General features: G+C 42.7%; 2 protein-coding genes and 1 long non-coding RNA gene across 3 annotated transcripts in view; 2 read left to right on the top strand and 1 right to left on the bottom strand.

Annotated features, from left to right (window-relative positions):
• Positions 1 to 2,209: 2,209 nt before the first annotated feature.
• Positions 2,210 to 24,561, top strand: VTI1B (vesicle transport through interaction with t-SNAREs 1B). Its single transcript, XM_064374975.1, has 6 exons — positions 2,210 to 2,378; positions 14,613 to 14,671; positions 16,973 to 17,164; positions 19,646 to 19,819; positions 22,556 to 22,617; positions 24,232 to 24,561. Exons 1-6 carry the CDS (start codon positions 2,264 to 2,266, stop codon positions 24,326 to 24,328), a joined length of 699 nt encoding a protein of 232 aa, XP_064231045.1. The 5' UTR covers positions 2,210 to 2,263; the 3' UTR covers positions 24,329 to 24,561.
• Positions 5,341 to 12,445, top strand: LOC135274250 (uncharacterized). Its single transcript, XR_010342064.1, has 2 exons — positions 5,341 to 5,546; positions 5,587 to 12,445. It is a non-coding gene; the product is annotated as an uncharacterized LOC135274250 (long non-coding RNA).
• Positions 24,517 to 25,180, bottom strand: part of ARG2 (arginase 2) — a 31,094-nt gene continuing 30,430 nt past the window's right edge. Inside the window, exon 8 of the mRNA XM_012438008.3 lies at positions 24,517 to 24,984. Coding sequence (XP_012293431.1) covers positions 24,779 to 24,984 — 206 coding nt within the window. The 3' untranslated portion in view covers positions 24,517 to 24,778. The remainder of the gene's footprint in view (positions 24,985 to 25,180) is intronic.

Genomic DNA, 25,180 nt, shown 5'->3' with positions numbered 1-25,180 from the left:
TTATATTTTTTACACTCTTTACAGACCACTTTTTTCACATTTCTTGATCATCTCGGGCAATTTTTCTTTTCTTTTTTATTAGAGTCTTTTCTTTTTTATTAGAGTCTTGCTTTGTTGCCCAGGCTCATCTCAGATCCTACCGCCTCAGCCTCCCAAAGTGCTGGGGTACAGGCGTGAGTCGTGGCGCCCAGTCCCAGGCTATTAATCTTTTTTTTTTTTTGCACCTGCCCCTTATTTCTGTACTGTGACAAGTCCCAGCAGTGTGTTGTGGGACTTACACAGTACACTGACAGTAACCTCAGACTTGGTCATCTCTGTGCTCAGTGCATATTCAGAGCTCAACCAAAGTATGTTGAATCAACAGCCAATGAACTTGATCTCATAAAAATAAGAGCCCAGGAGATATAAATTAGCAAAATATTTTCCCCTGAGCATTCATGTATCTTTTAATATTTGTAGGCAGTTTAATATTGAGCTCCCAAGCAAACATTTGAGAATAGACACCTTGAGCAAACTGAAATCGGTGAAAAAAGGAATTAATCTTTTTGAGATAGGGTCTTGCTCTGTTGCCCAGGCTGGAGTGCAGTCGCCCAATCTCAGCTCACTGCAGCCTCCGTCTCCAGGGTTCAGGCGATTCTCCTGCCTCAGTATCCCGAGTCACTGGGATTACAGGTGCTCGCCACCACGCTTGGCTAATTTTTGTATTAGCAGAGACGGGTTTCACCATGTTGGCCAGGCTGGTCTCAAACTCCTGACCTCAAATGATTAGCCCACCTTGGCCTCCCAAAGTGCTGGGATTATAGGCGTGAGCCACCACGCCCGACCTTAAGATAGAAATTTATACCCAGAGAGTGCAGGAAAGGACCTTGTAATTGTTAACACGTGACACAGTGGCAGATGGGACCTAATGAAGCCAGGTCCACCTTCTACACCAGATTATCAGTTCCCCAAGAGCAGAGAACAAATGTTTTATTCACCAACATGCTCAGATCACTCACAGTGCCTATGCTGGACAAATACTTGTTGTGAACAAGTGCACAAGGCAACCTAGTGCACTAGACAGGCCTGACAGCTAGAGTATTTTGCATCTGCCCCTTATTTCTGTACTGTGACAAGTCCTAGCATTGTGTTGTGGGACTTACACAGTACACTGACAGTAACCTCAGACTTGGTCATCACTGTGTTAGTATTTCATCCTAACCGGGTTTCTGTTTTGAATTGTTTTTTGGGGTTTTTTTTGGAGACAAGGTCTCCCTCTGTCTCCCAAGCTGGAGTGCAGTGGTGGGATTTCTGCAGTCTCAACCTTCTGGACTCAAGCGATCCTTCTGCTTCAGCCACTGGGGTAGCTGGGGCCAAAAGTGCGCGCCACCACGCCCGAATCCTATTTTGGGTTTCTGGTAGAGCTCTCACTATTGTGCCCAGGCTGGTCTCGAACTCCTGGATTCAAGCAATCCTCCCACCTCGGCCTTCCAAAGTACTGGGATTACAGGCGCGAGCCACTCGCCCGGCCGGGTTCCACTTCTGAAAGCGTGGGGAGCCGCTGGGCCTCCCAAGAAAAGTGATCCACCTCCAGATGGTAAGCACAGCCCCCAGCCCAGCTATCTTTCCAGGGCTGAAAAGCTAACATTCAGTCAAGACGCGAAATGATAAAGTCGTGTCAGGATGCCAAAGCAAAGCGCGATGACAGTGAGGACGACGTCTAGACACAAACACACACCAAATCACCGCGCTACCGGGCCGGAGTCCACTGCCGCGGCGAGAGCTGAAACTCGCGACCGGGACAACGAGCGACCCCGGGACGAGACGCTCTCAGAGCCAAACTACAACCCCCGGCGTGCACTGCAGTGCCCGCCCCCTCGCCCGCCGAGGAGACCCGGGAAGAAGGCGGCCTAGCTGCCCGTCTCGCAGGTCCACTAGGGCCCTTTCGCAGCGGCGCCTTTGCCCACCCCGGACCGGGCACTTCTCGGGCTCCGCGACTGCCGCTCGCCCCGGCGCGGCACCGCTGCCTCAGGAGTCGCCTGGGCCGCGCAGTTCCCTGACTTCCTGTCAGGCTTTCACGCCGGCGCTCCCGCAATCACGGGCTGGAGGGGGTGGGCGTTCCGGCTCCGGAGGACCCTGCCGTGGCCCCGGAAGAACCTCGTCCTGGGCGGCTGTGGTGCGGCGGTCGCCGTGATGGCCTCGGGGCTGGGCGGCTGACCGCCGGGCTAGGAGAGGGCCCAGCGCCCCGAATCTCAGTGGCTGCTGCTCGAGCGCGGCCTGCGCCATGGCCACCTCCGCCGCCTCCTCGGAGCATTTCGAGAAGCTGCACGAGATCTTCCGCGGCCTCCATGAAGACCTACAAGGGGTGCCCGAGCGGCTGCTGGGGACGGCGGGGACCGGTGAGGCGGGGGTGGGCCACGCCGTAGGGAGCTCGGCCCCGCGCCCTTCGGGAGGAAGATTCCCCCACCTTCCTCCCAGCCCCGGGCCCGCGTCTCCTCGCTCCGCGTCCTCAGACACGCCCCCTACGACTGGCTGGGTCCCAGCCCCAGGTCTCCCTGCTGCCACTGAGAGTGAACTAGGGACGTGCCCAGGGACGGACGTCGGGGTTCAGTTCCCTGGGATCCTTCCATGGCCTTCCACATTTTCTCGTCTGTTTTTTAATGTGGCAAACAGAGCAGTGGGGCTTTTATATCTGCGGTCTTGTAGTAGAATGGGTTTCTTTCGTAGCTGTTTTTTGTTTGTTTTATGTATTTAAAAGTATTAGTTTCAAGACAGGTCTAGTTAGAGGATCTGTGGCACAAAAAAAGGGTTAAAAACCCAAAGGAATCATAATTTGGGGGTGTCGGTAAATACCAGTTACTTACCAACAAGGGGGCATTTAAAATCCAATTGTGGCATTTAGATGTGGTCTTGTTTTGAACATTTTATACCACTGAGACTATTTACTACCCCTTAATTTCATGAAGCAGGTTGCTACGAGTTCTGTCTTGGAGGAGCTAGCGTTTTTCGGCCCTAAATCCATAGGAAGACTTGCTGTAGTTCTTGGCCTCCGGACATAGAGAACTTGATGTCAAGGATAAGACTTTGAAGTTTGAAGTTTTATTGCTTTTACCTAAGGGTCAGAGCTTGGTTGTTTGCTCAACGAATTACTCAAGGTCATAGGAATTGAATGACTTTGGTGAGAATGAAATTCATGTGTTTAGTGTGTATTGTGATGTTGCTTTGTGCTAGGCACTGTTCTAGGTGCTGGTTAGTATTGCAAATTACAGTGAAAAAGACATGCACATCCCCATTCTAGCAGGTAGGTGATAAACAATATATAATTATTAAGAGGCAGTGTTAAAGTGTACAGGAAAATAAATCAGAGTAAAGGGATAGGGGTGGGACTTCAGTTTTATGTTGTTATTATTTATTTATTTTTGAGACAGTGTCTCACTCTGTCACCCAGGCTAGAGTGCAGTGGCACGATAGCTCACTGCAACCTCTGCTTTCCAGATTCAAGTGATTCTCCTGCCTCAACCTCCAGAGTAACTGGGATTACAAGCATGCCACCACCCCTGGCTAATTTGTGTGTGTGTGTGTGTTTTTAGTGGAGACAGGGTGTCACTGTGTTGGCCAGGCTGGTCTCTAACTCCTGACCTCAAGTGATCTGCCTTCCTTGGGACTTCAGTTTTAAATAGGGTGGTTGTGAAAGTCCTCTCTGAGGAAATGGCATTTGAACAGAGACTTGAATGAAGTGAGAGAGTAAACCAGAAATCTAGGAGGAGTGAGTGTCGGAAGGGGAGAATAGCACAGCAAAGGCCCTTAAGCAGAAGTGAGCTTGGTGTGTTCAGGGAAGAGCAAGAGGTTCCATGTGCTTGGGATGGGGTGAGCAAAGGAGAGAGGTAGGCAGGACCAGATCACGTAGGGCCTTGTGGACCATGGTGAAAGACTTTTTCTAAATATGATGGGATGCAGTTAAAAGGCATTGTGCAGGCCGGGCGTGCTGGCTCATGACTGTAATCTCAGCACTTTGGGAGGCTGAGACAGGTGGATCACTTGAGGTCAGGAGTTCGAGACCAGCCCGGCCAAGATGGTGAAACTCTGTCTCTACTAAAAATAGAAAAATTAGCCAGACATGATGGCAGGTGCCTGTAATCCCAGCTACTCGGGAGGTTTATTGGGGGGAGAGTCACTTGAACCCAGGAGGCGGAGGTGGCAGTGAGCCAAGATTGTGTCATTGCACTCCAGCCTGGGTGACAGAGGGAGACCCCGTCTTGGGGAAAAAGAAAAAAAAAGAAAAAAAATGTATTGTGCAGAACCATGGTGGGATCTGATTTATGTGATTGAAAAGTGGGCTGCAGGCCGGGCGCAGTGGCTCACACCTGTAATCCCAGCATTTGGGGAACCCGAGGCAGGCGGATCACTTGAGGTCAGAAGTTCAGGACCAGCCTGGCCAACATAGTGAAACCTCATCTGTACTAAAAATACAAAAATTAGCCGTGCATGGTGTCACATGCCTGTAGGCCCAGCTACTCGGGAGGCTGAGGCAGGAGAATCACTTGGACTCAGGAGGCAGAGTTGCAGTGAGCTGAGAAAAAGAGTGGAAAAAAAAAAAAAAAAGTAGACTGCAGTCCAGGAGTGGTGGCTCACACCTGTAATCCCAGCACTTTGGGAAGCTGAGGCAGGAGTATTGATGTGTTGAGAAATTTTGAGACCAGCCTGGGAAACACAGTGAAACTCCATCTCAACAAAAAATACAATAATTAGCGCGGCTTGGAGGTGGGTGCCTGTAGTCCCAGCTCCTAGGGAGTCTGAGGTGGGAGGATTGCTTGGGCCCTGAAGCTAGTGGTTGCAGTGAGCCAAGATCCCACCACTGCACTCCAGCCTGGGTGACAGAGCAAAAATAAAAAATTGAATTCATTATTACTATAGTTTGAATGTCTCACTAAAACTTAGGTTGAAATTTATTTGCCATTTTAATTTTATTAAGAGGTAGGACTTGTAAGAAATAATTAGACCATGAGGACTCTGTCCTCATGGATTGGATTAGTGTTATCCTGAGAGTGGGTTGGTTGTTGAGGGAGTGGGTTAGTTTAGCCCTCTCTTGCTTGCCTGCTCTCTTGATCTGTTGCCCTTTTACCTTCTGCCATGGGCTGACCCATGGGCATCAAGAAGGCCCTTGAAAGAAACAGGCCCCTCAGCCTTGGGCTTCCCAGCCTCCAGAACGCTCAGAAATACATTTCTTTTCTTTATAAATTACCCAGACTCTGTTTTTCTGTTGTAGCAACGTAAAACTAAGATAGTTGCATTCACCTTTGTTGTCTACCCCGCCTTCTTCTCCTTCCTGCAGAGAGAACAGTCAGAAATATGTGATTTTTTTTTTTTTTTGAGATGGAGTCTTGCTCTGTCGCCCAGGCTGGAGTACAGTGGTATAATCCCAGCTCACTGCAACCTCTCCCTCCGGGGTTCAAGCAATTCTCATGCCTCGGCCTCCCGCGTAGCTGGGATTACAGGCACATGCTACCATACCCTGCTAATTTTTGTATTTTTAATAGACATGGAGTTTCATCATGTTGGCCAGGCTGGTCTTGAACTCCTTTTTTACTTTCTTCAGGAAGTAAAAAGGTCTTGAACTCCTTTTTTACTTTCTTCAGAATCCTTTTTTACTTTCTTCAGAAAGTTTTCAAGTGATCATTTCCAGTTAAATTTAGGCTTTCAGTTATATATGTTGATTTTATTTTATTTGAATTCCTAACCTCAAGTGATCCACCTGCCTCAGCCTCGCAAAGTGCTGGGATTATAGATTGTCTCTGCAGAAATATGTGAATTTCTACCCAACCACAAAATAAGTTGCTGGTAACAGACATAGTTGTTTAATGGATAAGTAAATAAAGTATATCCATATCCCTAGAATTAGAGTAAGAAGTCCAACAACTTTACCTCCTATTCACTACCTCATTCACACTGCTCAATAAATATTTGTTGAATAAATTGAATTTATCTAAGCAAACACATGGTGCCTCATCTCTGAATCCTCTTTTTCTAGTTCGGAGACCACATCATAAACTTCTCAGAGCTTTAATGCCCATTATGAATTATTAGGCACAACACAATGTACATAATACAATCCTTGCATGTAGCTTATAGTGTGTGATTGAATTCAGTCATTTTTTCAGTAAACACTTACTGAGGATTATTATGTATCAGCCACTGTCTGGGCCCTGAGGACTTTCAGAGTTCTTACCTTAAAAGGAAACAAACTTACAAAAAAGTGTGTGATTAATCCTAAAATAAAGTTCTCTGAGACCATAAAAAAGGCTGGGGAAGAGAGGGATGCCTCACAGAACTTCAAAGTCAATATAATAGGTTGAATGGGAGTTTGCTAGACAGAGAGAAATGGGAAGAGGCAACACAAGGAGTTAAAAATGGAATACTCCCAACTCTGGAGCTTAGAATGTATGTGGGAAAGTAGTGGTAGATGGGGCAGATGAAATACAGCCAGATTGTGAGGGGATCTTAGTGTCACATTGAGACATTTGATATGGGAAAGTCAGTAAAGGACTTAAAAGCAATTGATTGATAAGGATTTTCTTTTAGAAGGAGGGCATTAATGGCTAAATAGAGGATGAGAGAGAGAGCACAAGAATCTGCGTACAGGGGACCATTAAAAGCCTTTTGTGCAGTTGTCTTGGTAATGGGAATCTGCAGAGTACTAAATCTAAGAGGTGCTTCGTTGTTTGTTTTTTGTTTGTTCGTTTGACACAGGGTCTCACTCCTGTCTCCTGTCACCCAGCCTGGAGTGCAGTGGCACCATCACTGCTCACTGCAGCCTTGGCTTCTTGGGCTCAGGTGATCCTCCTACTTCAGCCTCCTGAGTAGCTGGGACCACAGGCGCATGCCACCAGGCCTGGCTAATTTTTTTTTAAAGTTTTAGTAGAGATAGGGTCTTCCGTGTTGTCAAGGCTATTCTCGAATTTCTGGGCTCAAGTGATCCACCCACATCAGCTTCTTAAAGTGCTGAGATTACAGATGTGAGCCACTGTGCCTGGCCCAAGAGGTGGTTTGGAGGCAGAAATTAACCAGCCCCATTGGTTATGGGAGTGGGGAAGAAGGATTCCAGGGTGTCTGCATTTTTTCACTTGGTCAACTGGTGAATGACGAACTTAAAAATATAAGAGGAAGAGCAGAGTTGTTTGGGTTGTGGGTGAGAGTATCAAAGATACCTGTAGAATAGAGATCATAATATATGTCCATTCTAGCCTCACAAAATAGTTGTTCTTCTGCCATTAAAAATAACATATGGGGGCCAGGTGTGGTGGCTCATGCCTGTATCCCAGCATTTTTGGAGGCTGAGACAGGAGGATTGCATGAGGCCAAGAGTTGGAGACCAGCCTTGGCAATATGGTGAGACCCTATCTCTACAAAAAGTAAAAAAAAGAAAAAATTAGCTGAGTGTAGTGGTGCTCACCTGTAGTCCCAGCTTCTCAGGAGGCTGAGGCAGGAAGATCGCTTGAGTCTAGAAGCTTGAAGTTATAGTGAGCTGTGATCACATCATTGCACTCTAACCTGGGTGACAAAGCAAGATTGTCTCTAAAATTAACAATAAAACATTTATGAACAACATTATGTGGATTGAGAGGCCATATAGTATAATATTTAACAGCAAGAATTCAGGAGCCAGACTGCCTGAGTTTAAATCCACCTATTAATAGCAGTGTGAGCTTGAACAGGTTACTTTAACCCAATTAGTTTCCCCTGCAAAATGAGGATAAATCATAGTATCTACTTCATAGGGTTTTTATGAGGAGTAAATGAGTTAATATATGTAAAGTCCTTAGAATACTGTCTGTTAATAGAGCTACTGGCCGTTGTTTTATTTAAATGTAAACTAAAAATACCAGCCCTGTATATAACTACTCTTACCTTGTTCTTTTTTTTTTTTCTAGAGCACTTATTTTCTGACACTTTCCATATTTATGATATTTACAGTATATTGTTTGTCTTCCTTTCACTAGGACAGTGGTTTCAGTGTGGTTCATGAACCAGCAGCATCAGCATCATCTAGGAACTTGTCAGAAATGCAGATTCTCAGGCTCTACCCCAGACCTATAGAATCAGAAACTTTTAACAAGAAGTGTGTTTTCACAGCTCTACAGGGGATTTCTGATGAAGGCCAAGTGTGAAAGCCACTGAGCTAGAATATAAGCTCAATGTTATCTCTGGTTTCCTTCACTGTATTTCCTAAGCACCAGAACAGTGCCTAGCACATACTAGGTCCCCCATAGATATTTGTTAAATGATGGAATATGTGAATAGCGTGAATTGTTGGAAAGAAAATACTAATATTAATATATAGTTGTGATTTATTTCTATTCTGTTTTCCATATTTTCATGACTTTAAAAATGGGTATATTCCACCTATTAAAACAACAAAAACAATATTTCTTCAAAGTACAGTCTCCATTCAATTTCTGCCTTTGAAGGATATTAGAGACAATGTGTCCTATTTTAGGAAGTTTTTGTGAGAGTGATTGTCTATTACCATGTACAATAATAATTAATCCATTTAATATTTCATTAAGTACCTGTGGCTATAATTTCTAGTCTTGGTTTTATAACCTCTGAAGAGGTCTCTCCAGTTAGCTCAGAGCACTATAATGTACTATAATTTCTGAATCTAATCAAAATGTTAAATGCCTGTGGTCATGATTTCTAGTTTTGGTTTCGTCATACTTGAAGATATCTCTCTTTATGTCTTAATGAGTATGGTAAAAATACTGAAATTTTCTTCCATTTTAAGCCATTTAGATTTCAGTATGTGTAACACAAGACCCCATTATTTGGGGAGCCAGAAAAAATAATCACTATGGAGTACTATAATCAACTGACCAATAAACACCAATTACTTACAGACTATAGAATTTTAACTATTCTAACTCATATTTTCTACTGAATTTTGTTTTTGCTCTTAGGTCTTCCTAAGTATTTACTTTCAGAAACAATGGTGGTTCGTATTTATTGAGCCCTTATTATATTTGGCACTTGCTAGGTAAATGTTATGTGTATTATTCTTTTAACCCTTTCAAACAACCCTTATGAGATCAGTACTCTTGTAGTGCCTATTTGCAGATGAGGAAACAGATTGGTTGAGAGGGATCTGATGCTTTTAACTACTCTATGGTGTGGGATCCTGTCAACTGTCACGGTATACAAAAAGAGGGTGTAAGTCCTTCATTTTGCCACAGTGAGGCGCCAAAAGCAAAGTAACCACATATTTATGAGCTGGGGAAACTGAAGTGATTTCCACAACTTTAAAGGGCCAAGGTTAGTCATTCGTGGGCTGGAAATTGAAACCCCCGTATGGAAGAGAGGCTGCCCACCTTGGTCAAACTTTAAGGTAGGCTTTCTGTAGCTCTGTTTTTCAGAGCTGTCTGTTTCCATTTTACTCCATATCCCGGAGATAGTGCCATTATCCACCCAGTTTCCCAGAGAAGACAGAGTTGGTCCCAGAGAGTCCCTCACATGTGACTGATTTGGGCAGGCTTGTGGGGTGGGGGATAATGGTATTTGAAGTGGTTCATTCTTGTTCATGGGCCCATTCTCCTTAGGATGCCACCTTGCTGTTTGTAATTGATTGTAGCATCAATTCTAACTCCCTAAAAAGAGGAAGAGGTTTTTTGTTTTTTAAACAGATTTTACCAGTTATTAAAGGCTATAGCCTGGAAGCACAAAAATGCCCCTCAGTTGTATACAGTATGCAGTTGTTTAATGTACAGAAGCCCTGGACTTGGAGTCAGCAAACTTGCACTCCACAACTAGTGCTGCCATACATTTACTCTTCCAGTGACTGTGGGGAAGGCACTCAGTTTCTCCAGGGTCTAATGTCCTCAGTGGTAGAGGAAGGAAGTTAGACTAGATGATCGCTGAGGTACATCCTAGCTTTAGCATTCATTGGTTTCACAATTCTGAGACTAAAGAATTTTTTTAAAGCAGTTATTGATCCCTCTCAGTTGGGTAGAGATCAGTCTCTTGAATGATCTGCCTCCCTGGCTTTATCATCACAAGAAATGATTTCAAAGGCTTCTATTTTGTTTTGTTTTAAATCTTAGAAGTCCAGAAAAGATCTCATAAATGTAGTGAAATTCTTTAAAAGTATGTTAAGTTGGCTGGACACGAGAGGCTGAGGTAGGCAGATCATGAGGTCAGGAGTTCGAGACCGGCCTGGCCAACATGGTAAAACTCCATTTCTACTAAAAATACAAAAATTAGCTGGATGTGGTGGTGCACACCCATAGTCCCAGCCTCTCAGAAGGCTGAGGCAGAAGAAAAGTTTGAACCTGGGACACGGAGGTTGCAGTGAGCGCCACCTGCACTCCAGCTTGGTGACAGAGCATGACAACATCTCAAAAAAAAAAAAAGTATGTTATAGAGCACTCATAAGAGGAAATGTGTTTTAGGAAATCAGGTAGGAAATGGAATGTTCCAGCACATAGTGAAAGAGAGATTCTATGGTCTGCTTCTTCTCCCCCTTCATTTGTGTAGTTACTTTCCTGGAATCATTCTAGAATTTGCCTCTTGAGAATGCAGATTTTCATACCCATTAACAGAGGAAGAATAAAGGAGGAGACTTTATGACTAACACAGTTGTAGAAAAATCTAGGAAAGGAAGGAGCTAAGAAGGGAATGTATGTATATATGTATATGTACAGTACTGCCTTCTACTGTCTGGCTTGGATCAGGAGTGAGCATGCCTGAGTTTGGAGATGTGCTGACTCAGAGCAGTGATGGCTGCTTAACACTTTTGTGACAGCTTATTACAAAATAACATGATACTGCTCCATGGAAGTAGCTGTTTTTGACTGTAGGCATTATTTCAGTACTGGTAGCTAAGAACACAGCCCCCTCAGGAATAGTAATAGCTGCTTTGGTGCTCATTTCAGTTACGTCGTGGATGGTCAAGAGTCATACCGTTTGCTGTGGTGAACTTTCCCCTACTTTTTTTTTTTTTTAAACAACAAACAGAGCCATGGGTTTTATGAGTAGTATGGAGAAAAATATCTGGAGTATCTCGTGTATATTAAGGGAGTGTCACACAGCACTGAATGAGACACAGAAAAGAGTGTGTTGTTGTTTGCTCTTTCAGGCAGTAGCCACATCTAAGGAGGTTTATAGCTCTAGAATCTATGGACAAAGTAAAAATGACAAAATAAATTTCCATATTTCAGAGGAACTTGGTCTCAAGTTGAGATTATAGAACATACGCATCCAAAATGATTTATGGTCACTTAAAAAGTAGGATACATGGACAAGTGTGGTGGCTCACACCTGTAATCCCAACACTTTGAGAGGCTGAGGTAGGAGGATTGCTTGAGCCCAGGAGTCAAGACCAAGCCTAGGCAACATAGTGAGGCCCCATCTCTACCAAAAAAAAAAAAAAATTAGCTGGATATGGTGATATGCACCTGCAGTCTAAGCTACTCGGGACAGTGAGGCAGGAGAATTGCTTGAGCAGATGAGAGGATTGCTTCAGCCTAGGAGGTCAAGACTGCAGTGAGCTGTGATCATGCCACTGCACTCCAGCCTGAGTAAGACCCTGTCTCAAAAAAAAAAAAGATACAACTGACAGATGCTGTTGTGATTAACAAAATGTAAATCTATAGAAAGCATAACAGTGACATTACATCTTATGTAGGATTGGGTTCAAAAGTCAGGGTGTGGCCGGGTGCAGTGGCTCACGCCTGTTATCCCAGCACTTTGGGAGGCTGAAGTGGGCGAATCACAAAAGGCCAGACTGGTCAACATGGTGAAACCCTGTCTCTACCAAAAAATATAAAAATTAGCTGGGTATGGTGGCACACTCCTATAATCCCACCACTCAGGAGGCTGAGGCACAAGAATCGCTTGAACCCGGGAGTTGGAGGTTGCAGTGAGCTGAGATGATGCCACTGCACTCCAGCCTGGGCAACGGAGTGAGACACAGTCTCAAAAAAAAGTCAGGTCTTAAGATGAAAATCAGAGTAGACAAATCATCTGAGAAAATCTCAGGACAGCAACTGAATACCCACATGCCATTTCTCCATAAGCCCAGCTCATCTGTTCTCTTTTGCAGTGGAAAAGATTGCTCTTCCTTTAGTTGGTGGAAGTGCTGGCTTGTATTTAGGAGTCACATTGAAAAATACATAGCTGCGGCTGGGCGCAGTAGCTCACGCCTGTAATCCCAGCACTTTGGGAGGTTATGGCGGGCAGATCACAAGGTCAGGAGATCAAGACCATTCTGGCCAACATGGTGAAACCCCGTCTCTACTAAAAATACAAAAATTAACTGGGTGTGGTGACATGGTCCTGTAACCCCAGCTACTTAGGAGGCTGAGTCAAGAGAATTGCTTGAACCAGGGAGTCAGAGGTTGCAGTGAGCCAAGATCATGCCGTTGCACTTCAGCCTGGCAACAGAGTGAGACTCCATCTCAAAAAAAAAAAAGAAAAATACATAGCTTTAAAAGACTGTATCTCCATACAGCGTAGATGAACCTTGACTTTATGCTAAGTGAAATAAGCTAAACACAAATGACAAATATTGTATGATTCCACTTAATGGTGTACCTGGAATAGTCAAATTCATAGAATGGGGAGGTTTTTAATGGGTATGGAATTTCAGTCTAAGATGATGAACAGTTAGTGGTGATGGCACCACAACAGTGTGAATGTACTTAAATGCCACTAAGATATACACTTCAAAATGGTCAAAATGGTAAATTTTATGTGACATATATTTTGCCACAATTTAAAAAAAGAAACAAAGACTGTATCCACAGTCTGTGAAGGTAATTCCAAAAGACGCGTTCAAAAAGGCAGAGGTTGCAGTGAACCGAGATTGCACCACTGCACTCTAGCCTGGGTGACAATCGAGACTCTGTCTCTGAAAAAAAAAAAAAAAAAGAAAGGAAAAAACATTGTAAATGATGGTAACTTTCTGGTAATAAATAGATTGTGTGTAGATTTCCAGGAAGAACATTTATTTAGATGTATAAAGTTTTTTTAAATCAAGCTCCTCATAAACGGCGCTAATTTTTGCTTGTTAGTTATTAGAGAATGACCTACTTCCTCATTTTATAGTCAATGAAGGAAGAGGTCAGGTCCCAAAGAAATGAAGGAAATTATCCAAGCTTACATGCTGAGGCAGGCCTGAACCAGACACCAGAACCTCACCCCCCTGACTAACCAGGGTTTTCCCCATACAAATGTTTACCAGCATTCTGGTACCAACTTCATAATTTTTGCCAATTTTTGCCACATCCAAGTTCCGTTACTGTTACTTAATCTATTTCTTTATGTCAGCTTATTTCATCTAAAATATATTTATTTAAAACAAAGTTACTAAAAAATGAAACTTGGTATAATTTTAGATGGAAAACCTGTAGTATAAGTGATCAGAAAATACAATGAAGACAATACTGTTTTAGTTAGATGTTGTTTAAAGCTGAAGCCTGTTCTATTTTTGTTCAAAGGGGAGATTAGTAATTTTTAGGTATTAAAGATACACTCACCAAAGTGACTGACTGGGAAAGACTGAAAGGGAGCTGAAAGGGGAATGAATAACATTCTCATTGTGCGAGTCATTACCAGTGCCACACCCAGAGAAAAACAGGCACCATACCAGGCAGCCTCTCAGCAAGCAGAGTAGGTAGATTTTTAAATTTGTTTTGCAGAAAAGTAGTAGATATGAGTTAGCATAGAAGTGGTTCACTGTGAGTGTGAAGGTGGGGGGTTTCAGAGAGTCACTATTGGTAAACATTCTTACTGATAAAAGTGTGCCTAGTCCTTTAGGATGAGGGAATAGAACAGGTTGAGAATGATTAACTTAAACCTGTAGTGTTTCTTGGAGGGATGCTGTTGGCTTTGGGGACCAAGTAATTATGCAGGGCTGTCCGAATGTGGGTATTCTTGTTCCCTGAGTACTATGCCAATAAGAATAATTTTTTTCTCAGCCAGGCTTTGTGGCTCACGCCCGTAATCCCAGCATTTTTGGGGGCTGAGGTGGGTGGATCACCTGAGGTCAGGAGTTCAAGACCAGGCTGGTCAACATGGTGAAACCCTGTCTCTACTAAAAATCCAAAAAAAAAAGGTTTTTTCTCTTTCCTCCTCCTCGGTCATTGTGATAAATTCCTATACATTTTATTTATTTATTTATTTATTTATTTATTTATTTATTTATTTATTTATTTGAGACAGAGTCTTGCTGTGTTACCCAGGCTAGAGTGCAGTGGCACAATCTCAGCTCACTGCAGCTTCAACCTCCTGGGTTCAAGCGATTCTCCTGCTTCAGCCTCCCAAGTGGCTGAGATTATAGGCATGTGCCACCACACCTGGCTAATTTTTGTATTTTTAGCAGAGATGAGGTTTCACCACGTTGGCCAGGCTGGTCTCGAACTCCTGACCTCAAGTGATCCACCTGCCTCAGCCTCCCAAAGTGCTGGGATGACAGGTGTAAGCCACCAAGCCCAGCCTATATACATTTTAAAATGCCTGTTTAAGATGACTGACTACTACTCTCACTAGGGGAGGAATAAGCAGCTTATTCTAAGCAGAGGGAATGGCCTTTACAAATGTGTGGAAATAGTAATAAGCATTTGAAATTTATCTGTCTTTTCTAGAAGAGAAGAAGAAGTTGATCAGGGATTTTGATGAAAAACAACAGGAAGCAAATGAAACGGTGAGAGCAAACAAATTTTGTTTCTTCTACCTGGTCTTCATCTTTTCCAGAAGTAATGCTATGAACTGATCACAGATTAACTGTTTCTGTCTGTTGATCTTGATTTTGACTGTTTTTTACTAAATGAAGCCAATTGATGGGGATGGGTATTGAGGGGGTTCGACAAACACAAATGGGTAAAACCTGAAGACTCTCCTGAAATATGAGTCTTTGATAATATATTGCTGATGTGAGTGGTAAGGGCATTCTCATACCCTTACCCAAGCAGTCTTTTAAAATCTCTTTTTAGGGCTGGGCGCTGTGGCTCATGCCCGTAATCCCAGCACTTTGGGAGGCTGAGGCAGGTGGATCACTTGAGGTCAGGAGTTCGAGACCAGCCTGACCAACATGGTGAAACCCCGTCTCAAAAACAAAACAAAACAAAAAAAAATTCTAAACTTAAAATCTCTTTTTAAGAGCTGGCCATTAAGATAGGTTACTGGCCAGTGTGGTGGCTCACACCTGTAATACCAACACTTCGAGATGCCAGGGCGGGAGGATCACTTGAGGCCAGAAGTTCAAGACCAGCTTGGGCAACATAGGGAGACCCCTATCTCTTCCAAAAAAAAAAAAAAAAAAAAAAAAACCCAGGTTTGGTGGTGCCTCTGGACCCAGCTACTCAGGAGGCTGAGGTGGGAGGATCACTTTATCCTGGGAGGTCGAGCATGCAGTAAGCCATGATCACACCACTGCACTGTAGTCTGGGTGACAGAGCAAGACCCTGCCTCAAAAAAAGAAAAAGTTACTGTTCTTTGTTAAACTTACTGTCACAGAAAATGTAGCTCAGAGGTGATTCTAACCATGTCCCTTTCTGTCTTAAAAGACAGCATAGTAGCTGGACTTGGTACCTCAGGCAAGACATGCATGAGCTTCAGTTGGGACCTAAAGTTTGTCAGAAGTTGCTTCCCTTCACCTGTGACTTTTCTTAAAAAAAAAAAAAAAGTTTGTTTTTTTTCCTCCAGCTCTATGGAAGCAAGAGTCCTTTGACTCCATTTCATTATACTCTAGCAAACCCATTAAGACTGGGGCCAAAATCCTGGTCCCTGCTAGAACTCTGCAGAAATAGTTGCCCCTGCTTTTGCCATCCCAGAGCAGATGGAGAAAAAATTCTCTTTTGGCCAGCGAACTGCCTTCTTGCCTGTTGAAGATCAACGTCTCAATTTCCCAGTTATCCCAATGAAGAAGGAAGCACATCTGCATCCTTTTCTCTGTTTTGCATGTGCTTTAAGAAGGACCAGACTGCCAGACTGTGGAAACTATCTTCTTCCTAATGGGAGTACTAGGAATTTTTCTTAATACCTGGGTACAGCTGGGCATATCCATGATACCTGTTTGTAGCCATTCTCCTGTTTTGGTTAACATTTTGGTAGCATTTTAAAAATCTTCTAGTTACTAGTGATTTGTTTGGTGCTCAGATACTTGTTTTCTCTGAACTCAACAAAAGTAATAATCCTACCTTGACCATTCCAGGAGGATGAAAATAATTTAGGGCCGACTGTGAACGTCCCCAGGTGTTACATTTTACTTATCCTAGAAGAATGGAAGTCTGATTCCTCTAAAGCACCTGCTCTGGGGTGGGCCCATGGTTGTCTCTGACATGGAGACAAATGTGATTGATTTTCAGAAAGAGGAGCAGGAAAAGGGAAGAACCCTGATGCCAGACCCTTATGTACAGTAGACTTCAAAGCACTTCTTGATGGCAGTGTTCAACCGTATATTGAAGAGAGCCAAGAATTTGAAGATTTTGAATCCTGACTCCTTTTTAATTTTATTTTTATAGAGATGAGGTCTTGCTGTTTCTAAGGCTATGCTCAAATGATCCTTCTGCCTAGGCCTCCCAAAGGGCTGGGATTACAAGCGGGAGCCACTATGCCTGGCCCGGACTCCTTCTTTTTGTGTAATCTTGAGCAGGCTTTCTCTAAATCATATATGAAATGGAGCATTTGCTACCTTACTGATTTGTTGTGAGGATTAAATGGATAATATATAGAAACATGTTTAGTAAGGTATAAAGTACTTCTGTCTCTCCATCATTCAGTTCGTATATTTTGAATGCCTGCTCTGTGCTTGCTGGGCACTGTGCTAGGCATTTGGATTGAGAGGAACATTCCAGAAATGGTTCCGCCTTATGTAGCATATGGTTGAATTATTTACTTGGTGTAGTCCAAATAAATAAGTAGTTTGATTAATCCAAATTGGGTATATTTCCAAATGAGTGAGGGAAGAACCAGGCCATCTACTCACTACTTTCTGCCTTCCCAGCTGGCCGAGATGGAGGAGGAGCTACGTTATGCACCCCTCTCTTTCCGTAACTCCATGATGTCTAAGCTTCGAAACTACCGGAAGGACCTTGCCAAACTCCATCGGGAGGTGAGAAGCACACCTTTGACAGCCACGCCTGGAGGCCGAGGAGATACGAAGTATGGCATATATGCTGTAGAAAATGAGCATATGGTAAGTTTTAGCTGCCTTTTTTTTCCTTAAGGTCCTGTGGTACAAAAATTAACCATGTTGTTAGATTATTTCATATTTTCAGTGTATACTAGAAAACACTTTTTTCACCCTTCTCCTCTTTTCTGCATCCAGCTCCTGTTATCCCCTTAGTATATGCTCTATTTAATGCAGCCCTTTTGAAACATATGCATATTTAGATTTCTTTTTATCCTTAATATAATACAGTCTTATAATAAAAACAGTGCTTTGTGTATAGTAGTATATAAGTGTTACTTATTTTATCTGGATTCTGGATTTGACCCATTGATCTAATTTCTTCTTGATCTTTTTTATTCTTTCATATAAATTTTAGGATCACTTTCTTAAGTATGCCTGGAAAATTCCATTAGGTTTCTAATTTATCAGAGTATTGTTTCAAAATCAATCTAAGCTTTCCTTTACCTTAATGTCAAGATGGCCCATCAACTGAGATACTGTAGCCAATGCAGGGTGCTTCTCGAGAAGGAGCTTTTTATCATTTTATTCTGTGGTAATGGAAAGTGAGCCAGACTGCCTCTCTAGTTTTCAGGATTCTGATTTATAAGATTGGACTAATTGAACATCTGTATTCTGAAACCATCTAAGAAGCTAGATCGTTAAAGGAATAAAAGGTCTGAAAGGTTAAATGTGCTGCATTTGGTCTATCTTCCATAAACACAACACAAAGTAGGATTGGCCTGGCAAGTACCACGGAAGAGAGATGGAAAGGGGCCCACCAGTGCAGACTGAACAGAGGTAGAAAGGCTCATACTACAATTTTAAACAAACAACTCCTGTTTCATGATGCATCCTGATTATAGGTTAAGAGACATTCAAAATGATATTGGCTTGACATTGCTGATGCAAAACTAGACATTTTGAGGATGACATATTTAAAATTTTCACATGGATGCACGAAGGATCATCACAGATTAGAAACTGACAGATCACTTGAAAAGGGAGGCTAGAAAAGGGCAGGCAGGTGGAACGTGGTTCTACTGGTTTTATTTGAACCTCATTTAGTGGTTTCCTCATCTACTGGTCTATATGCTATTTATTAAGTGAAAATGCTACAGAGCACCTGACATGGTGGCTCACGCCTATAATCCCAGCATTTGGGGGGCTGAGGCTGGCAGATCACCTGAGATCAGGAGTTCGAGACCAGCCTGGCCAACATGGTGAAACTCTGTCTCTACTAAAAATACAAAATTAGCCAGGCGTGTTGGCCGGTGCCTGTAATCCCAGCCACTCGGGAGGCCGAGGCAGAGGCTGCAGTGAGCCGAGATCACGCCACTGCACTCCAGCCTGCATGATCGTGAGACTTTGTCTCAAGAAAAAAGAAAATGCTGCTTCTTGCTACTTCTGGTCTGAGAGCCAATCTTTTGGCTTCTTGATGGTCCTATTGCCAGTGGTCACCTGCTCTGTAATAAGCCTTTGTGAGCTGGGTCCCTTTTGATTGTGTGTGTGTGTGCTTTGAACAGCTAAGAACTTAGAGCTGCTGCCATTTCTGTCAGTGGTTGTTAATTCTGGCCTGACAAAGGCTACTTTTGTCTTCATGCTGTCTGCGTTTAGGATTACAGGTGGAGCAAAACTTTGGTGAGGATTTAGAAAATTAGGGCACTTGAGAAATTCGGGCAGCTGGGGAAGCTTGCTCAAGCCCCAGATATTAATTTCCCTGAGACCAAATCACCCCCAGTGTGGCAGCTCAGGGTTTTTTGTTTGACCTCAGGTGAAGTTCTTTGTGGGACTCATCAAGAGTGAACCACATACGTTTTTTCCAGAATGTGGTAGTGTCTCAGACTTCTAAATGATTTCTTTACATGCTGAAAAAGAAGAATTTATTCATCTAGGCAATTCCACCGTGAACACACCCTATCTCAGAAGCTAAGGCCTGGTTAGTACTTGGATGGGAGACTGCCCGGAAATACCAGGTGCTGGAGGCTTAAAACAAAGAAAAGAATAGCTCATTCATGATCCCTCAATCCTCAGTACCAGTCAAGTGGGGATCTTCAGTGAATTAATTTTTTTCTAGGGCTGAAGAGTTGAGTTGGTTTGTTCGTATTACTATCAAAGTTACAGGCTATATGCATTATCAGATAGCTTCTGTACCTGCCACATCTGGGCTGCCACCTTTCAGAAGTTGATAGTCCAGGAAACACATGGACCAGTTCAAATTCATCACAAACACAGGGAAAGTGCTCCAGTATTTTTAATCCATCTTTCCTTGCCTCATGTAAGTGTAAAAGGCAGTGGAGTGAGGGTATTGTGATCCTATTGATTGGATATCCGGTTCTGCTTTAGTCTGTAACCTTGAAAAGAATCATTAGCTTTGGTTCTGTCTTAAAAGGAATGAAAATTATTGCTTACTGTATCCCTTCTTACATGGGGAAGGTCATGAGGAATATGCTAGCAATGAATTTATAATGGAAAAAGTCTTAACATTTGTCTTCCATCTCCTTTCAGAATCGGCTACAGTCTCAAAGGGCAATGCTTCTACAAGGCACTGAAAGCCTGAACCGGGCCACCCAAAGTATTGAACGTTCTCATCGGATTGCCACGGAGACTGACCAGATTGGCTCAGAAATCATAGAAGAGCTGGGGGAACAACGAGACCAGTTAGAACGCACAAAGAATAGAGTAAGTCTGGGCAGACAGGGAAAGGGGCAAGTATGGGGAAATTGAGGGGCCACTGCACCTGGAAACCATACTAAGGCCAAAAGCTATGGCAATTCTGAATTCAGGAAATAGTCTTTTTTAGGTTCTTATGCTTCTCTCAATTTTTATTTATTTATTTATTTATTTATATTTTTTGAGATGGAGTCTCACTCTGTTTCCCAGGCTGGAGTGCAGTGGTGCGCTCCACTTACTGCAACCTCTGCATCCTGGGTTCAAGTGATTCTCCTGCCTCACCCTCCCAAGTAGCTGGGATTACAGGCATGTGCCACCACACCCAGCTAAGTTTTGTATTTTTAGTAGTGATGGTGTTTCACCATGTTGGCCAGGGTGATCTTAAAGTCCTGATCTCAGGTGATCCGCCCGGCTCGGCTTCCCAGAGTGCTAGGATTACAGGCATGAGCCACTGTACCCAGCTGCTTTTTTCAATTTTTAGTTTCCTTGGCTGAGAGATCTCTGTTAGAAGTAATTTTACCCCTAAGATTTAGACATCATTGGAAATTTTTGCTTCAATGAAAGGAAAAAAAGACAGAAGGAACCTGATTTCTGCACTTATAAGATTACAGGAATTAAAAGCTGCCAATATGAGATTTTAATTTCTCATACATCTAGTACAGTATTCTGCTATTCTTATGAAAACATTGTCTACTTACACCCTGTCATTTAGAGCTAAGGCTATTTTCCAGATTTCATAAAATAGTACCACTGTTTATAGGCAGTTTATAGATTTATAAATTATGGTTCAATTCTGGACTATAACTCTTTACTATTACATAATAGTTAAAAAAAAAAAAAAGTAATAGGGAAAAAAAATCTCTAAGGATTATCCAGTAAGGTAAGCTGGATCATTGTGGAAAGAAAACAAATATTTAAACCAAGTGATGACTATATCAGGGACCTCTAGTTTGATGTCACTCTGAGAGACTCCGAAAAAGAACTCATTTATTTTTACCTTTCCATAAATAGTTAACCTTCATAGGAATTTTTTAGTTTTTTAGAGACAGGGTCTTGCTTTGTCACCTAGGCTGGAGTGCAGCAGTGCAATTATAGCTTACGGTACCTTCAAACTCCTGGGCTCAAGTGATCTTTGTGTGTAGCTGGGACTACAGGCATGTGCCACTGTGCCTGACTAATTGTAATTTTGTGTAAAGACGGGGTCTCACTGTATTGCCGAGGTTGCTCTTGAATTCCTGGGCTCAAGTAATCATTTCACTTTGGCCTCCCAAAACCCTGGGATTACAGCCACTGTGACTGGCTGGAATTTTTAAATTAGTACAGTTTGCCAATAGAATGCTGTATTCTTAATAGCAGAAAGCAAATCAAATTGAAAAACATACTGTGACCAAGATTTGGACAGGAAAATACTAGCTCAGTGTGAAGATTTGAGTAAATCTTAATAGCTACAATTCTCCATTAAGTCAGAGTAATGCCCTTCCCTCTTCAGTGAAAATTCACAATAAAGTACTAAATTCAAGGCAAGCTATGGAGAATGTAACTTGCTTACAGATTATGGGGGTTCTGGTTTTTGAACATACCAAGTAGATTGGTTGAATTTAAAAAGCCCAGGAGTTTGAAACCAGCCTGGGCAACATAGCAAGACATCTCTATTAAAAATAAAAAAAAGTAGGGTGTGGTGGCACACACCTGTGATCCCAGCTACTTGGGAGACTGAGGTGGGAGTATTGCTTGAGCCTGGGAGGTTGAGGCTGCAGTGAGCTGCGACTGCAGCACTGCACTCCAGCCTGAGTGATGGAGCAAGACCCTGTCTCAAATAAATAAAAGCCAAGGAATGAGCTGAGAGATCAGCTTACCAAGGCCACTGGGGAATGGGAACAGATGGCAGGTGGACATCTGCTGGGGGTGAAATACCCTCCAGCTGTCCAGATTAGTAGCAGACAGTTGAAAGTTCCATGGAGGTTAATTCCTTTCACAATTCAATGTAACTGTCTCTTAAGAGGGTAAAGAAAAAAGATAACCAGATCCCAAAAGCAGTAACACACTAACCTACAAAAACAAATGCCACCAGGCATGGTGGCTCACACCTATAATCCCAGCACTTTGGGAGGCCAAGGCAGGCAGATCACGAGGTCAGGAGTTCTAGACCAGCCTGGCCAACATAGTGAAACCCCTGTCTCTACTAAAAAAATAAAAATAAAAAAATTAGCCAGGTGTGGTGGCAGGCACCTGTAATCCCAGCTGTTTGGGAGACTGAGGCAGGAGAATCGCTTGAACCTGGGAGGCAGAGGTTGCAGTGAGCTGAGATTGCACATTGCACCCCAGCCCAGGTGACAGTGCAACACTCTGTCTCAAAACAAAAACAAAAAGCAAATGCCACCTCAAGAGGCTGTCCTGAAATCTGGCTGATGAAATTCAGATCTTAAGTTCCTCTGCAGTCACTGGCTGTCCAATCTGCTGGCTATACTTGAAGACTTCCCTTTTGGAGTAGCCACAGTGAAAGATTAGCTCAGTCTCAGGAGTCCATCCCCGGCAGCAACCTAGGAATATGATTCGTAAGCCTATTTGATGAGTACTAAAATATCTTGTCCTTTCCAGGTTCTACTTATACTCGAAGGCCATCATTTAAATTGGCTTGATTTCTTGGAATTTTTCAGCATATACCCCTTAATGCCCACTGTTAATCTAGGGATATTGTACAGAATGTACTTTAGAAAGGAAATAATCACTATTTTCTCTTCTCAGCTGGTAAACACAGGTGAAAACTTGAGCAAAAGTCGAAAGATTCTCCGTTCAATGTCCAGAAAGTAAGTTTTTAAAAGTCATGAAATTTGTCTTAATGTCTTTCAACCAAAAAGCTTAAAATAGTGACTTACAAAGGTCCTAATAAAGTACCTCAGCAGTTGATGCCACGTAGTCCCCGTATACTCAGTGCTACCCAGCAGATCAGAAGCAGTACACTAAGGAATATGGTCTTGGATAGTTAAATAGCTCAGGATAAAATCATTTGTTAAAAGTATATACTGCTTTGACTTGGAGCAGTGAAAAATTTCTCCATTGAAAGGACTTTTAATCACAGCTGATGTTCTTTAGAGAACGCAGCACATGGGAATAACAGAGCTTCCTATTCCTTGAAATATATTTATAAAATTTTGATTAGAAAGCAGTTTTCACTTGCATAGTACTTGTTTTTTGGCTCTGCTTGCCTTTCATGGGAGTTAGCACCTTTTCTGGAAGTTCTGTCTCGTTAGCAAGAAGTAGATTTTTAAAAATAAAACCCTTGGGGAGTTGTCAGGGTTGGTGGGCATTAACTGAGCCAAGATGCTGCAGAATCTGCTGGCACTGCCAGATTGCCCAGAGGACCATGAGCATTGCTTCACACAGGCATTTTGAAAATGAAGCTCCAGAAAACACAAGCTGTTTCAGGAGGAGAATGGAATTCTTGGCACCTAAAGGGTGGTGGAGCTGATGACCTCCTGTATAGAGCCACTATGGTTCTCAATTGGTGAAGCAGCATATGCCATGCATCATCAGCTGGCTGCGGTTTCATTTCCCAAGAAACAAGATTGACCATGCATCATAGCAGTGACTTAATTCAGTTTCATTCAGCTCTCTATGGACTCTTAGTCTGATAAATAACTAAGCCCTTCTTTGAAGATCAATATTTGAATTGTACTAACTGCCACCAGTAAAGTAGTCTTTACCAAAAATAAAAAACAAAACCCTTGAATGCTAATAGCAACAAATCCAGGGCAGAAATACTGCCACTGAGGTTGAAATTGGGCGTAAGAGGGGACTGTGTGTGACCTTGTGCACAGGTGGCCTAGCATGAAACAAAACTACAACCCAGTCATGTAACTAACAGGACGGGTGAGATTTTTCTACAGTGGTAAATTCTTTGTGGAAGAGGGAGGAGCCTAGAGTGAACATGAGAACCAGGGGTTGGATTTTTAAGCTCCTATACTACCTTTATAACATATCCATTTGGGTTGATAGGAGAGCAAAGGGAAAAATAGGGCAGAGGAATAGAAGTTTACAAGGGATTGAAAGGTATTACCCAGGCTTCTAAGTTACTTTATCCTAGGGCAGGACCCATTCTGAGCTGGATGTATATTTGATTACTTTTTCTAGCTAACCCCTCTTTCTAGAAAAGCTATTTTTAAAGGAAGTAACTACTATTTGAAGACATTTCAGAATCAAGAAACCATTTTTGTGCTTTGGTTTTTATTGTCTCAGTTTAACAATTCTGTGAGGTAGACAGTATTATTCCTAAGTGACAGCTAAAGAACCTTATGTGTACTTCCTGCTAAGTGGCTGTGTGATCAAACAAACAGCCTCAGAGTATCCAGCCATGGTCCTAGGTCAAACCCCAGAGTAGGTTATCCAAAATTCTAACTACTCCCCACTTTGTTTCTTTGTAGAGTGACAACCAACAAGCTGCTGCTTTCTATCATCATCTTACTGGAGCTCGCCATCCTGGGAGGCCTGGTTTACTACAAATTCTTTCGCAGCCATTGAACTTCCTATAGAGAAGGGTTTGTGGACCAGACTTTGACCTTGTGAATGCATGATGTGGATAGAATAAGCATATTGCTGCTGTGGGCTAACAGTTCAGGGATGCACTGTGTAGCCAGACTGTGGGAGAAGGGAAGGAAAGATGGAAAGCCACTTAAATGTGAAGGAACAGCAACAAGACCAATATGATATACCAAGGTAATAAATGCTGTTTATGACTTCTTTAAATTTACATAGTACTGTAGCATATTAATACCCTGTGAACTGCAAAAAAACCAAATACATTTATAGTAGTATTGGTCACCAAAATAGAGGGGAAACTTTACAATTGTGAGAATATGCAGATATTCTCATTAAGGCAGTATTAACCAGACAACCATTTAGTATCTGTCCCCTCAAATGCCTCATAATTCTGGAATGCCCGTTGTGAAATATGTCAGTGCACAGTATCTCCTAAATTCTCACACGTGCTTGATTTTCTGATTCATCTGGTGAACTGGGAGTAGGAAGTTGGTCATAGACAATGTGCCCTCCTTCCCTTGTCTGACCAAAACTTGAAGCAATCACATCCACTGCCAGGTTAGCTGTAGTCTTTGCCTCTTCCTCTGAGGTGACCAACTGAGGATTGACTTCAACAAGATCCAGTGCCGACAACAACCCTGGAAGAACAAAGTGTAGCAAAACCTCAGATTCCTTTGCTGCTACTCAGTGAGGGTCATCCCACTGGGACAGGGAGAACAAGCCAAGGTAAAAACAAGAGTCAGTTTTATAGTAAATACCTAAGGAAGTCCCTTGCACCTCATCCTCTTAGCCATGAATTTAACTTAAAATACTGTTATGCTACAGTAAATTAAA

Source organism: Aotus nancymaae, unplaced genomic scaffold (genome assembly GCF_030222135.1).
Source record: "Aotus nancymaae isolate 86718 unplaced genomic scaffold, 86718_ANA_hifiasm-v0.15.2.pri h1tg000011l, whole genome shotgun sequence".
Taxonomy (NCBI): Eukaryota; Metazoa; Chordata; class Mammalia; order Primates; family Aotidae; genus Aotus; species Aotus nancymaae.
This window is presented reverse-complemented; position numbering and strand designations above follow the sequence as displayed.